This window comes from Myxine glutinosa, chromosome 5 (genome assembly GCF_964187855.1).
Source record: "Myxine glutinosa chromosome 5, kmMyxGlut1.1, whole genome shotgun sequence".
Lineage (NCBI taxonomy): Eukaryota > Metazoa > Chordata > Myxini > Myxiniformes > Myxinidae > Myxine > Myxine glutinosa.
The window spans coordinates 205,392,917-205,408,751 of NC_136265.1; the positions used below are offsets into that span (position 1 = coordinate 205,392,917).

Sequence of the window (15,835 nt, forward strand, 5' to 3'; positions counted from 1 at the left end):
ATCTTACCACGTGTTCTATTAAACACCACAATTACATTAAATGCTGAAAGTGGTCTCGCTTCACATTCAAACACTTGACGTCCTCTGTCCAGCATATTGTACGGAACTTTTTGTAGCTCGACAGGTGTAATTGAAGCTATGCAGTGAATCACATGGCACCTCTTTATCTTGGGCCATCCTGTATCATTCACTTAAAATGCAGTAATATACAAGGGGTAAGAGGGAGGGGGAATACCAGGTTGCAGAGAAATGAGCCTACATCAACAACATTATTGATATCAGAAGAGTGATCCTCAATTGATTAACTCAAACAAAATGCAAACTACTGATGAAGTTATCGCTGCAATCACGGCTGTCGCAGCTTTCTTTTGTGGCTTCAATATGGTGGCTTGGGAAACATTACCAAGCCATTTTAATCGTAGTTTTCTTCACACTTCCTCCATCTGAGAACTCTGGTGGGTTATTTTCGCTGGAAAATGAAATAACGACCTGTCCTCTCGAATTTACATTAAAATCTGCTGTAAACCATATAGCGGATACCATAAACGTGGCAGCCACAAATCTGGTGGTTTTGCGCCGTGTGCAAATTCTGGAAGTGACGTCATTTGCAATCCTCCTACAACTTGGCTCCATTTCATGTTGAAAGCCACAATGTTTCATTCGTTTTATTTCATACGGTACCTCAGAGGCTCATTGAGGAGCTTGTACATATTACATGCAGGACAAGGATGTCAGAAGACATCAGTGCACTTTTACATGATTAATATGGACATTTGTAGACAATGGACAAATCAGACTAAATGGGATATGAACCTGCAATCCCAGCATCATAAGCTTACATGCTCACAGCACCAAAGACAACAATCCAAGTCCCAGCAAAGATGTGCATAAAACAGAAAATTAAAAAAATACATGTTGGAAAGGGCAATGAAAAGTGTTTTGAGTGCACCGCTTCGAGAATACAAAAACTTTAAAAGTTTTTATTAAATTGTTACAAATGAACAATCACAGATTATCTTTAAATTCTTTTTATTTTTAAATAGATTTATTCTACACATCAGTTGTAGGATGCAACACAAAGCCAATATAGGGAATACCTGTACAACACTTGTAGATCTCAAACAGTTCACCATCAGCTGATTCACGTGTAGTGGTGCATGCAGGATAAGAACATGCACACATTTCCTTCAAGGTAAGATACTTGTCCAGTTTATGCATACATTGCATTGTTTTGCAAACAAGAGTTCTTTTCATTTGATAGGATGTGGTTACACAATAACGGTGCAGGAGAAGTGCTCAAAGTGTTCACGGTGCTCCCACAAAAATCCGCATAGGAACTTTCTCGTTAGTCTGTATGTACGGCCATTGCGTGAGGCAGAAAGGCGCAACATCCAGTTAGGCTGCAATTACCTTTGCTCGGATATCAAGTGAATTTCTTCTTTGTGGCTGTGTAGCGTTCCATGTACTAGAAAAGGAAGAGCAGCAAGAGAAATATGTCGGTAAGCAAGTCAGGGCCAGAATTACCTACCACCCCCCAAATTAAAGTTTTTGTGTCGTATCATACAAGCTCTATTTTTTTAAGGTACAAAAAAGCGAAAAAAACAACAAGACGACGTCATGCAGAGCATGATACTTGCAAAATCTACCCCTCCCCCCCCTAAAAAGGTTGACATGGAACCACCTTTGGAGGCCATTTTTCCCCCACAGAGCAGGGGTTGGCCTTTTTCGGGCACCGTGGTCCCCTTTTGTGAAGCAATGTTTTACGGCCGGATGCCCTTCCTGCCACCAACCCTGTTAGTCGCCTCTTGCGACACACAGGGAATTACCAGAGAACTGGTACTCAATTTGCCGACCTCGGAAGGATGGCAGGCTGAGTCAACCCCCCTGGCGTTAATTCAGCGATCGACCGGGATCGACCTTCAACATCAGACATGGATACATCAAATTGTCCATTTCATCAAGATTAAAATTGGCGATCTTAATCAAGGCTCGGGGCAATCTGATTAAAATTGATGATTTTTCAGATGGAAATTGATATTAGAAGTTTGACCTTGAGTTCACCTTTTGACCCCAAAAAGTTGCTTTTTCCAATTCTGTGATTTACAATGCAATTGCTCTTTAATGTTCAGGTTAATCAGTGGAAAATCGATTGTTCAGATGAAAATTGATGATTTTAGAAGTGTGACCTTGAATTGACCGTTGCCCTTAAAATAGTTGGTTTCCCAATTCAGTGAGGTAATATACAATTGTTGCTTCATTTTCATGTCAATCGCATGAAAATTGATGATTTTGGAAGTTTGACCTTAAGTTGACCTTTGGGACCCAAAAATAGTTGGTTTCTCAATTTAGTGACCCAATTGGTAAATGCCGTTCCATTTTCAAGTAAATCGGATGAAAAATGACGATTTTAGAAATTCAACCTCAAGATGATCTTTGACCTCAAAATCAATAGGCTTCTTCCTTATGACCAACTCTAGCATCTCGTGACGTTTCGTTTAAGATCGGTTTAAAATTGTGACCTGTACGCGATTGACCGACAAACAGAATAACGCACAAGACCGACACAATATACTTGAAAAATCTTACATTTTGCAAGTAACAAACAAACGATGCCTTCTGCAAACCGGAAGCCCTCTATTTCCAGCACAACAGTACCTGCTCAAAGCCGTCAAGCTGACGAAGTTGTTTCATTTCAAAGAGATTTCCATCAAGAGCAAGCAAGCTGACTGTCGAGGTCATGAGCAGGTCACTTGGTAGTGCAGCTAGTTCCAAGCAGTTTTCCTCGAGCCGTAAAACTTTGAGCCGGGGACAGCGAGCCAGCTCTGGTGAGAGCCTTGAGATCTATCCAAGAAGGGAATATTTTAAACCAACAACCAAAGACTGCTCTCCTTGGACATGATGTTAAATAAGAGCTAAGCTTCCACAATTTTTTTTAACGATCTGTAGAATCATTATGATATTTAAATTGAAGTATTTTCTTGAACACTGCATGGGGTAACGTGTTCTATGAACTCTTTAGTTTAATGAGTATCTCCATTGCATTTTTATATGTAGAAATTTGCATTCATGAAAGAAAAAGGTCAGTTGTGAATCAAATAAAAGTAATAAATTAAAAGACAAGAAAAATAATTTCCTTCCCTTGCTTTGAGTGAAAAAGAATTTGCATTATAAATTAAAAACTTTTTTTTTTTAAACACCAAAGTTCCTCTAAAATATAGTGCAAAACAATAATGTTCGGCTGCAGGAAACATTTCTGACCTGATTCTGGTTTAAATTGAGCTCGACCGTCTGCAAGTCAGCTACACCATCTGGCACCCCTTGAATGCGGTTGCGCGACAGGTCGAGCATGTCAAGGGACGGCAAAGAAGCGAGTCCAAGGGGAAACGTCGTGAGGTGGTTGCCAGGCAAGCAGATTGTGCGCAATGCCTTGAGGTTGCTGAGCCGTGCGGGCATCACTGTGAGGTGGTTGTCTGCAGCGTAGAGGGCTTCGAGCTTCGAAAGCTGACACAGCTCCTGGGGAAGGCTACCTAGCACGGAGACCGACAGAGACAGCTCGCTAACCTGAGCTAAAGTAATTGGACATTCAAAGATATCCCTCATATCAAGCTAGTATTATACAGGAAGGGTTACGTTCTTAAAATCTTTCTGTTCGGTGAATTTCTGTATATAAAATTTAATTACCCCATACACTCCGATTATACAAGTGGAGATAGGTTCCGAAGGAAAGAAATCCCAATTCTAAGGGGTAAAAAAATGTGCATATTAATGCAACAAACTTTATTAAAATACTATGTCTTAAGAATGAGGGGCGGCAGGCTGAGGGGAGGCAGGCCCGTCCACATCCTCTGAAAAGGTGACAGACTGAGGTAGCCTAGCACTTTCACAATGTCACTCAGTTTTCACCCGCATCACTCCTCCTTAATGTCCTTGTAAGTTCACGTAAAAGTACACCGATGCGTTGGAATACCCATATGCTGCATTTCTGTGAGAAACATCACATGACAATCTGAGAAACATGACAGATAGGTTTTAGAAAACTACTTCCCTGAACCAAGATGTACCTGTTTGTTGTCAACGCAATGCAAATCTCATCTTCCTAACATAGCGAGACATCAAAGAGTAGGGAGAGAAGGATTGCCTCTCACCCAGGCGGTTTTGATTTACGTAGAGGATTTTCAACATCTTCAACTGCGCCACGCTGGAAGGGAGGCTGGTTAGCTTGTTCTCAGAAAGATCGACAGATCTCAATTTCCGATGGAGTTTAAGAAGATCGGCAGGGAACTGTATAAACGTGGGATGGGAGTACAACATATCAGCAAATGCTTCAAAGACAATTCGGATGACTTTGTAAGATTAGTTGAACTTATTCTACATCTATCTATAATTCCAGTAATCTCTGTCTGTACGTTTGTTTGTCTGTGACCGCTGTTTCTCGACAACCACGGGTCCGATATACTTTTAACTTGCCAGGTATATTGCTGGGGACCCGAGGATGTGCCTTTTCAAGGTTTCATATTAATCGGACAATTACTTACCGAGCTATGTCCAAAAAACGATTCAACCAATCAGAGAGCAGCGAACGATCGCGTGTGCCGAACGTGGCGGGCACACTCTGCCTCGGATGGCACATTTGAGAGCGTATTCATTTATTTCACGTTTGCAAACTATGTTGGCGTTAAACTATGTTTTACAACTAATAAAAACTAATTTGCGTTTCATTCGCTTTCCTGCGCGTTTGTGCACGCGATGGCGATTTCTTTACCAAACTCCGGAAGCCGTTCGCTTTGGACCAAACCATTTCATGTAAATAGAGGGGGCGGGGGGGGATATAATTTTAGATATAGATATAGTACGGGCATGCCCTAGTAATCCAAACTAATAAGAAAATAGATTGCAGGTTGTAACAAGCGTTACGCCGAGGTCCCCCGTCGGTGAAGTGATGCGAGTTGACAAAGTGGAAGACACACAGATCTACCATCTTGGATTTTGACGTGGCGACCCAATTTTCAATAGCGTTCTTCCTTATGCGTAGATACACCCACACACCAGATTAGAAGCTAGTCGTTCGTTTATTTTTCAAGATATTTCGCTCACAAGGTTCAGACATATATATGGTGGCGGCCATCTTGGATTTTGACGTGGCGACCAAATTTTCAATAGGGTTCTTCCTTATGCCTAGATACACCCACACATCAGATTAGAAGTTGGTACTTCACTCATTTTTCAAGATATTCCGCTCACAATGTTCAGACATACATGGCGGTGGCCATCTTGGATTTTGACGTGGCAACCCAATTTTCAATAGGGTTCTTCCTTATGCCTAGATACACCCACACACCAGAGTACTTTGCTTATTTTTCAAGATATTCCGCTCACAAGGTTCAGACATACATGGCGTCAGACATACATGGTGGTGGCCATCTTGGATTTCGACGTGGGTTGCACCCACACACCAAATTCGAATGCGGTCTTTCGCTTTCGCATGCAACCACGTACGCACGCACGCCCGCAGGGGAAAACCATAGTCCCCCTTTCGCTCCGCGGTGCGACGGGGGACAAAAAGGCATTTAGTGATGCATTATTGCCCTCGCCAAAATGGAGTCTTGTATTTGGATCGATCTGTCCATGTTCCTGTGTCTGTCAACACATAATGGGTGAACTTAATGAAAAGTGCAAATTGTCAATTGGAGCACTTGGAATTTTTCAAAAAATAATTTTAAAATTCTCACATCGAGATCCGGATTCGGATCTTCTCCAAAATCTAGGAGATTCTTTTGTGTCAAACACCCCACCTGTCCACCAAATTTCGTCCGAATCCGTCCACAACCTTTTTAGATATCCTGTTCACAAATAAAGAGACAGACAGACAAACAGACAGGAGTGATTACATAACATCGGTCCACCTTCGGTGGCGGAAGTAATAACATCATAATACAGTGGAACCTTGACTTACGAGTGCCCCAACTTACGAGTTTTTCGAGATACGAGCCGTCGCTCGGGCGGTTTATTGCTTTGAGATGCGAGCCGAGATCTGAGTTACGAGCTTTCGCCACCCGGTCACGTGGTTATCTTGCCGTGCAAGTACAGTATCTCTGTCGTATAGCGCTGCATTTTTGTTTTCGCATGTTGGTTATTTTGAGTTTACGCCACCAGGTGGGTTCTGGTCACGTGGTTATCTTGCCGTGCAAGTACAGTATCTCTGTCGTATAGCGCTGCATTTTTGTTTTCGCATGTTGGTTATTTTGAGTTTACACCACCAGGTGGGTTCTGGTCACGTGGTTATCTTGCCGTGCAAGTACAGTATCTCTGTCGTATAGCGCTGCATTTTTGTTTTCGCATGTTGGTTATTTTGAGTTTACGCCACCAGGTGGGTTCTGGTCACGTGGTTATCTTGCCGTGCAAGTACAGTATCTCTGTTGTATAGCGCTGCATTTTTGTTTTCGCATGTTGGTTATTTTGAGTTTACGCCACCAGGTGGGTTCTGGTCACGTGGTTATCTTGCCGTGCAAGTACAGTATCTCTGCCGTCAACTTGTTCAGAGTGCCAGCGATAGCTCGCCTTCTCTTTGTGGAAAACACGGTACTGAGAAGAAGAAGAGGATGATGTGCTTGGATATAAAACACGCAATCGTCGAAAAACATGAGCGAGGTGTGCGTGTTGTCGACTTGGTGAGGCGGATGTGAAGGCAGCTGAAGATTTCATTATAACTGAGAAGAAGAAGAGGATGATGTGCTTGGATATAAAACACGCAATCGTCGAAAAACATGAGCGAGGTGTGCGTGTTGTCGACTTGGTGAGGCGGATGTGAAGGCAGCTGAAGATTTTATTATAACTTTTGCCGAACTGATAGAAGCCGAACGATACATCCCCCAGCAAATCTTCAACTGTGACGAGACAGGGCTCTTCTGGAAAAAGATGCCGAGGAGGACGTATATAACGGCAGAGGAGAAGAGCATGCCAGGCCACAACTTGTTCAGAGTGCCGGCGATAGCTCGCCTTCTCTTTGTGGAAAACACGGTGAGATCCTTAACATCCAACAACTAATGGGACGCAAACGGGGCGCCCAGTTTAGCGGTACACACATTGATGAATCACCCTGCCTGTGATTCACCCATGACAGGTTATAGCTGGGTCGGGATTCAAACCCAGGCTGGACAGTTTAGACTTTAGAGTCAAGTGTGCGTACCTCCAGTCCAGGCCATCCTGCCAACTTGTATGCTGCATACAGGTGAAATATAAAGCGCGAGATATTTTTATATATACTGTATATTTAAAAAAAAATTGGTGTGGTTTTTGGCGGGCTGGAACGGATTAATAGCATTTCAATGCATTTTAATGGGGAAATTTGATTTGAGAAACGAGCAATTTGAGTTACGAGCTCGGTCACAGAACGAATTAAACTCGTAAGTCAAGGTTCCACTGTATTAATGTTATTAGAAAATAATATTAACAGTACTAATCATAATCCCCCTCCCTTTCCCCAAAGGGTTTTTCCTCCTTGGGCGAACACCATCGTAAGGTGTATAAAATAGCTTATCGTAGCGTTTCGCACTTCAACCCCAAGTAAAACAATATTATAAACTACAAACACTTATTATAGGCTATGAGCCAGACCCTCAAATTTTCGACATTATGCTCAATCAGAGGGAGGATGGCTAACAGTTATTTTTGGCAAGGCCAGGGACCCTAGTGCTGAAAAAAATGTGATAGCAGTGTGAAACTCTTAGCCGTGTCTGTGTTATCATCACATTTGTCAGACCACCCCAATAACGCTTTCGGTAATTTTTCCGCCTAAGATTTAGGGGGTAGGGTTCGTTTTGGGGCTTTCAAATAATATCTCCTATATGTATCAGTTAGTGTTGTATACCAGGTGAAAGGTAATTGAATTATCTTTCACATGATGTATAGAAAGTGCCTGTGTGATATATAGTAACCTCTTTATGATCATTAAAACATAATTATTTCCGCCAACCCTCAAAAATTTATCACAAAATCCCCAATGAAAACAAAATAAGGCAAAAATTCAGTTTGGCGGATATTAAATGAATTTTTGAATTTGAGAAACACACAGTATGATTAAAGTCAAATTTGGGCCTTAAATCTCATACACCTTGATAAAGATGAGAAAATCCAATATACAGTAGTTGCTGTAACCATGACCTAAAATCCATAAATGTATATCTTTCCGCTCTTATGATATATTGATTTACATTTTACGATTTTTGACCGACAGCATGTATATAGTTTGTATACCATTATTGGTCTAAAAATAGTATATATAATATTGGGATGTCAGCCATATATAGGCCAAAAAGTACTGAAATTGGTCTCAGAAATGTCTAATTCTAAAAATATGAAGGCATTATGACCAAACTGTATGTGGTGTTCTTGAATATACCACAGACGTATGATGCATGTGATGATTAACCTACTCCATGTATATGTATGTATCCTGATGTACCCTAACTTGGCGAGATAATTTACATCATATTCATGCAAACGTTTTTAGTCTTGTAGTGTTGTATGGTTCTCTTATATTACCAGCTATACATAAAGTAAACCAAAGGAAAACAATGTACTTTCTATTTAAGCAACATATATTTATAGACATCATACCATAAAGTACACGAGTTATCAATTCAGCGTACACCATATTTGTTACACATATGTTACACATTTGTTACACATTCACCATTTCCCTCATCTGGCGGAGAAACGCACTCCTGTGTTCGGATGTGACATAGTAGCGCTTCACTGCTCCAGATTTCAAGTTGAACCTGGTAGTGCCACCTGGTGTCTGTGTGTCTTTGTTGACAGTGACCTCAGTAGTTTGGTCAACTGGAATGCGTCCAAACGGATTGCTTTTTGACATTTGAACTGAGAAGTACCCATCCGTGGAACGCTTGTAAGATGCCAGGGTGCTGTGTTGGAAGGTTTGTCATTTGTGCGTAGTATGCTGATAAATACCGTGCATAGTTGATTTTGTCGTATGCGAAGCACCAAGGAATCATGGCTTGGATAGCAGATAGATGTAATGGCCAATTACCTTCTCGGGAAGCGCGCAGTAGAGCAAGCAAGACCGTTTCAACGATATCCACGTACGACATCCAGAATGACGACAATTCACCATTATCATGACGAAGGTGATGCAGGATTTGCTTCCAAACAGCCTGAACTTCTTCACACGATTGATCTTCCAACAGGTTGTTCCACTGGCTCTCATCTTGTCCCAATTCAGCAACTTCTGCTAACAACGTAGTGACCGTCTGTGTTGCCTCTGGTCGCATCTTTTCCAACCAAGGGAGAAATTCAATCCACGCAAGCCTCATGAATGCTTCGTAGATGCTCTTATGTACACGGACTGCTCGGTTGTACATCTTCCCCTCCATAACCCGATTGAGTGAGCCTTCTGCGACGATTCCTGTTTCGATGCAAAAGTCTCTAAGACCAGCATCTTGGAAACGAGCACCAAGAATCGACATCACATTGCAGATTGTGTGGAACGTGCCGAGGCGAAGTACGATGTTAGCATATGTGTCTGTGTGTTTCCAGACGATCTCGGCAGCCTTAGCATACAGGGCCTGATCCATGACGACGACGATGTCCTGCAAGTGTAGGATCTGTCGGACGCTTTCAGACTGCTTCAAGATTTCTGCGACTGTGGACATCTCTGTAGCTGGTGCATTTATTGTAGGCATATATCTAACAATATCCTGAGAGACGCTGATATTTGGTGACGGTGATGTTGAATCCTGTCCAACTTGGTGTTTTTTGTGTTACTGGGTCCACCTGACGGGCAATGACCCAAAGAAGATTCTTGATTTGAGCAACTTCCATAGCCATCTTGTTTTCCGCTGCAGCTGTTGATAATGTTTGTAGTGGATGAGGCCCAACACGTTCACCTGCAATGTACACAGGCAGTGTTTCTTCTGTTATGCAGACTGTTCTTTGCTTGAGCTTCTCGATCTTCGGAAGTGGCTCCTTTGGAAGGTGTGGTCCATACATTTTGGCCTGCACTGCATTGCCATTGACTCGATGTGTTGTTCCTTTCCCGGTCAGCGTCTCTTCCAGTCTATCAATGTTATCCCATGCCAAGTTTGTGAATACATACGGCTGGATGCTGCTTGGTAGGACTGTTTGCTCATTTAAGTTTGCTGCAAGTTTTTGAAGACATAGTGCAGTGTCATTTTCCTCCAGTTGAGTGTAGGATATTGCATGTCCAAGATGGTTCAATGTGCGAATTAGTTCTACGTTCCCTGTGAGAGTCTTAACTGCATATGGGAGCAACATGTGTTTCGGAGGCTTTTGTTGTCCACAGCTCACTGCATAGATAATGTCCTGGCTGAAAGATTGCATCAGCATAATGACCCTGTTTGATGGAAGCTCGTTTTCCAGATCTCCAGTCAAGAGGCCAAGCATAAAGCGCTGGAGATAGACGGGAACGACGAAAGAGTCATTGTCGACGTCGGCTGGATGATAGGGCCATGGAGTTGGTTTGTTATCCTTCCTTATCATAGATCTGATGTGTGTCGATGTCTGATCAATGACTTTGGACATGTTTGATGATTTCCCTTTCCAAATGCTCAGTTGTTGTTTAAGTGTTTGTATTTCTTTGACAGCATCTTGTAGTGTTACATTATCAGGTACGACAATCAGTTTTCCACTGTTGTCTTGAAAGATGTGAACGCTATTTCCAAGATCAGTTTCCAGTTTCCGTGCGAGGTTTTTTCTTGTAGCAGTTCTTATCCCATGCAACCCTCTTGATGTCATTATCGATTGTAGGTGCTCTACCAGCATTGTCATCCTAACAATTTCCTTATTCGGGATTATATGGTTCCGGATGTATACTAGCAACTCATTGTATGCTTCTTCTTCAGTGTAGTCAGATTCGTTTGTGGCGGCCGTGTTTCTGTCATGTGCATCTTTAGTGCTTGGTCTCGTGTAACTTCTGTAGCAAGAGAAATGGTATCGTGCTTCAGCTGCCACAATGTCTCTACTTGTGGCAGCCATGATTTTCGTGTCACATTTACGCACGGCGCTGTTTCGCAGCGTTTCATCTGCTCTCAGATCAACAGCCTTGCTCAACTTTTCACGGGATGACGTTCCCTTGCACCACTTGGTCTTTCCACAGAATATACAATCCGGTTCATAGATGCGTGATTCCGAAGATGCCCTTCTGGCTTGTCTCTTGCTCGCTGAACATGTTGCAGCAGCATCGTCGGTTAAATTGGATTCAGCTTTTCGTTTCAGTGCTTCCAAATCTCGCTTCATGGTGAACACGCTCCTGCACTGCCTGTGGTAGAATACTCGGGGAATCTCCTTCTCTGGCAGCGACTGAGCAAGGTCGAGAATGGGTGCATGGTTCCGTATTTTGGCCGCATCCAGCAATGTAGTCCACGAATCGAATGTTTGAGGGCTTATGAGCGGATCTTCTGGTTTGACATCTAACGATAGCTTATGAATGATACAAACGTCCTTGGGAACTTTCTGAGTGATCGCAATCTCCATTGCAAGTATTTGTTCAATTGTCTATCTGCGGTACACTCTGTTTCACCACCACCAATATCACCACCACCGTCTCACCTGGAAAGACACATAATATCGAATGAGACCACCACCACCACCACTACTACAAATTAGCATCAGTTGCTATAGTTGCTTAAAAATGTATTCTGCACCAACAAATCTACAAAGAGAAATACATTAGATGTCGTGCACCGCTGTCATGGTTGCAAATCACCTAAAATATAATGAAAATATTGACATTGATGACAACATTCGTATTAGCATGTCTACACATATTGCAATGAATTTCATAGTAGGCTATCAGCTAGGGGGGTCAACCGGTACCAAATTGAGGGAGTAAGGCTAATAATGATTTTTGACAAGGTTTTTACCTCTAGAATAAGCAAATATGTGATAGCAAATTCAACGATGTAGCTAAATGTGTGTTATCAGGCTTATCACCCATTGATACATTTCCACTATGTCGAAAATACGTGGTGGTGCGATACTTTTTTCCATGTGTATACTTGCAAATCTACTGAATGCCAGTTATTTTCGTGCATATTTTGTGCATAAAGTTGTTGCTATGATGGCAGCCATTTTGTGAAATTGGGCACCATATTGGATTCTATCTTCTTGGATTAAAGTTCAGATGATGTATTTCATACTTTAACAGAGTTGTAAAGTCTTAAACATCTCAAAACGCAATGCTATTTGTTACAAATTCCTACAAGAATATGAAACATGGTGTTTTTAATAGAAAAACATGCATTTTGGCGGCCATTTTTTAAATGAGGTGATAACACCCATTTAGCTACATGGTTGAATTTGCTATCACATATTTTCATATTCTAGGGGTAAAGACCTATCCAAAAATCAATATTAGGCTTACTCCCTCATTTTGGTACCAATGGACCCTATTTTGGGGGTCTGGCTGATGGCCTATAGCACATCATGATCATATGTGTGAGGATATTGACTCTAATTATACTGTGTGTCTCAAATCAAAACATACCTTTTACATACCTTTTGATTTTTGCCTATTTTTGTTCCTAAAATTGGGGATTTTGTGATGAAGTTTTGAGAGTTGGTGGAAATAATTATGTTTTAATAATCATTATAAAGAGGTTACTATAGATCACACAGGCACTTTCTATACATCATTTGAAAGGTAATTCAATAACCTTTTACCTGATATACCACACTAGCTGATATATACACGTGATATTATTTGAGAGCCAAAAAACTAACCCCACCCCCTAAATCTTAAGCGGGAAAAATGACCCGAAAAGCGATAAATGGGTGATCTGACAAATGTGATGATAACACAGATACGGCCAAGAGTTTCACACTGCTATCACATTTTTTTCAGCACTAGGGACCTTGGCCTTGCCAAAAATAACTGTTAGCCATCCTCCCTCTGATTGAGCATGGTCGACCCCTCGGCTCATAGCCTATTATTACCTTTTTAAACAGTTGCTGCTGCTGATTAACAAGAAACTGAAAAGAAGGAAACCCGAGGTTATTGAGGCATTGTATGCTTATCGCGTCCCTCACAGGCTAACGGACCCGAGTCTAGATCTACTGTAATCTACATACCTCATGGAGGGCAATAACACAACCCTTCCACACGAGTACAAACAAATAAAAACACAAACACCAGATAAAACAAGTCCTCGCAAGGGTCTGCAATTTACCAATGCTCTTCCTAGTTAGCTCGTCCTCCCCTAGATCTACGTGTGTGTGTGTGTGTGTGTGTGTGTGTGTGTGTGTGTGTGTGTGTGTGTGTGTGTGTGTGTGTGTGTGTGTGTGTGTGTCCAGGCCATAACTTATTTTTACCATTTAAACTTTTGTCATCGAATTTTCAACCCTATATTATGAGAATAAGGAAAGCGTGTATTCGTAGCTAAAATATGGGTACAACAGCAAAAATGCTTTGTAGTTTTGATTCATCAGTGCCTCCGAGGTCCCTATGGTCCCTCCCTAGTCCCTGCACATAACAAATAAAGTAGGATCAAGTCCCTGCCCCTCATGGTCCCTCCCTGCGCCTCATCCTCATGGTCCCTCCCTGCGCCTCATGGTCCCTCCCTGCTCCTCATGCTCCCTCCCTGCACCTCATGGTCCCTCCGTGGGCCTCAGTCCCGCTGTGCGCCTCATGGTCCCTCCCTGTGCCTCATGGTCCCTCCCTGCACCTCATGGTCCCTCCCTGCTACTCATGGTCCCTCCATGTTCCTCATGGTCCCTCCATGTGTCCTCATGGTCCCTCCATGTCCATGTTCCTCATGGTCCCTCCATGTTCCTCATGGTCCCTCCCTGCTCATCATGGTCCCACCCTGTTCCTCATGGTCCCACCCTGTGCCTCATGGTCCCACCCTGTGCCTCATGGTCCCTCCCTGCGCCTCATGGTCCCTCCCTGCTCATGGTCCCTCCCTGCTCCTCATGGTCCCACCCTGCACCTCATGGTCCCACCCTGCGCCTCATGGTCCCTCCCTGCGCCTCATGGTCCCTCCCTGCGCCTCATGGTCCCTCCCTGCGCCTCATGGTCCCTCCCTGCGCCTCATGGTCCGTCCCTGCACCTCATGGTCCCTCCTTGCACCTCATGGTCCCTCCCTGCACCTCATGGTCCCTCCCTGCACCTCATGGTCCCTCCCTGCACCTCATGGTCCCTCCCTGCTACTCATGGTCCCTCCATGTTCCTCATGGTCCCTCCATGTTCCTCATGGTCCCTCCATGTTCCTCATGGTCCCTCCATGTTCCTCATGGTCCCTCCATGTTCCTCATGGTCTCTCCATGTTCTTCATGGTCCCTCCAAGTCCATGTTCCTCATGGTCCCTCCATGTGTCCTCATGGTCTCTCCATGTTCTTCATGGTCCCTCCAAGTCCATGTTCCTCATGGTCCCTCCATGTTCCCTCCATGTTCCTCATGGTCCCTCCATGTTCCTCATGGTCCCTCCATGTTCCTCATGGTCCCTTCCTGCGCCTCATGGTCCCTCCCTGCGCCTCATGGTCCCTCCCTACCCCTCATGGTCCCTTATTGGTGCCTTTCGGCACTTCATCGTGATTGTGCCTCTACACTCTAAGTCTAAGTCTAACTGAACATACACAGTCTCGCGAATCGCTTCTGTATCGATATAACACTTAAGCCTAAGGCTCGTCCTGGAAACAAAGAAATGTGTATTTAAAAATAAAGTAGGATTAGGACCGTGTCCGTTTCCGGCCGTACCTCAGACAGATTCTTTCCCCGGAGCTGAAACGCGCCCGTTTTCTCCGCAGTGTCCAGGTGAGCTCGAAGGCCGCTGTTTCCCATAGCTGGATCACCGTTGAGCCGTATGTATGTACCAAGTTGTATCGTAATATCAAGAACGTTGTTCACATTCACGTTTCGGTTTGCATATCAACTGCACACAACTTCGGGAGATCATAAAACCCACGTTGACGTTACACGTCAACCCTCCACCAGCAGAGCAAATCAAAAAATCGTAATTACCAGTTACCTACATAATGTTTCTTCTTCCTCTTCAACTACTGAAAAGAGGATAACTAAACAAACCATTCGTCAGATATAGGTGATCATTTTAGCTTGACCTACCATGGAATTATAGTACATATAATTAACGCAGACGTAAGGTGATAACTCAGGAAGAAAAGAAAACAACACCAAAAATATTTGAAACGATGTTCTCAGCTAATACACCGCCCTTAATTATTTTGCTCTCGTCGCACTTTTGACTTCAACGTGAAACATCATATTGTAGTGGGTACCTTATTCACATGTCGCGGTTAACTTATCCGCATGTGACGGTTACCATTACGATGGGTTTGATCTAACCCACGCACACGGGCTTTTGGTTGTGTCGTCGTGACGCACGCGCGGCTGTTGGAGCCACGCCCTCCGAAGAGGGTCTTGGTTTTATATAAGTCGTTACGACTTCCGTTCGCGTCTCGCGAGCAGTTGCTGGAGATTTCTGTACAATAAACAACCTTTTGTACCCAACGAAATGGCCTCTTCTTGTCGTCTTCGGCAACCGCTAAAATATATAAGATCTTTGAATAGAGTAAAATTAAAATGTTCAGAACTAGATAGACCAAAAATATCCAACCCGACATCCAGAATATTCGTCAGCCGAAAGAACAAACACCTTTGCATCACTTTAGTGGCTTTTCCACCATGTGGTTGATGAATAAGGAAAAACAGCAAGGCGGAGTGTCATGGAGGGTAGCGGACCCTTAATACAATCTAACAATCACCAGAGAAACTGCCTGGCATACCATACCACACATCGCCCTTCAACACAGACTTCACCACCCCTAACCCCTTCCACATTGCTCA

General features: G+C 43.3%; 1 protein-coding gene across 2 annotated transcripts; it reads right to left on the reverse strand.

The window, feature by feature from the left end:
• Positions 1 to 650: 650 nt before the first annotated feature.
• On the reverse strand, positions 651 to 15,390 carry LRRC57 (leucine rich repeat containing 57). 2 transcript variants are annotated; one of them, XM_078779396.1, is made up of 6 exons: positions 15,004 to 15,032; positions 14,729 to 14,913; positions 4,146 to 4,281; positions 3,259 to 3,527; positions 2,656 to 2,841; positions 651 to 1,465 (listed from the first exon to the last, which is right to left on the reverse strand). In XM_078779396.1, exons 2-6 carry the CDS (start codon positions 14,810 to 14,812, stop codon positions 1,424 to 1,426), a joined length of 717 nt encoding a protein of 238 aa, XP_078635522.1. In that variant the 5' UTR covers positions 14,813 to 14,913; positions 15,004 to 15,032; the 3' UTR covers positions 651 to 1,423. The 2 variants fall into 2 exon arrangements, with proteins under 2 accessions (XP_078635522.1, XP_067971120.2); XM_068115019.2 differs by having other exon boundaries at positions 14,729 to 15,390.
• Positions 15,391 to 15,835: the final 445 nt, after the last annotated feature.

Excerpts from the sequence above, each read along its gene's own strand:
- LRRC57 (XM_068115019.2), bottom strand. The coding sequence starts at position 14,812 with ATGGGAAACAGCGGCCTTCGAGCTCACCTGGACACTGCGGAGAAAACG. Across the intron at positions 4,282-14,728 it reads GGGGAAAGAATCTGTCTGAG|TTCCCTGCCGATCTTCTTAA; the intron begins GTACGGCCGGAA and ends ACGTTTATACAG. Across the intron at positions 1,466-2,655 it reads AGCTTGACGGCTTTGAGCAG|TACATGGAACGCTACACAGC; the intron begins GTACTGTTGTGC and ends TTCCTTTTCTAG.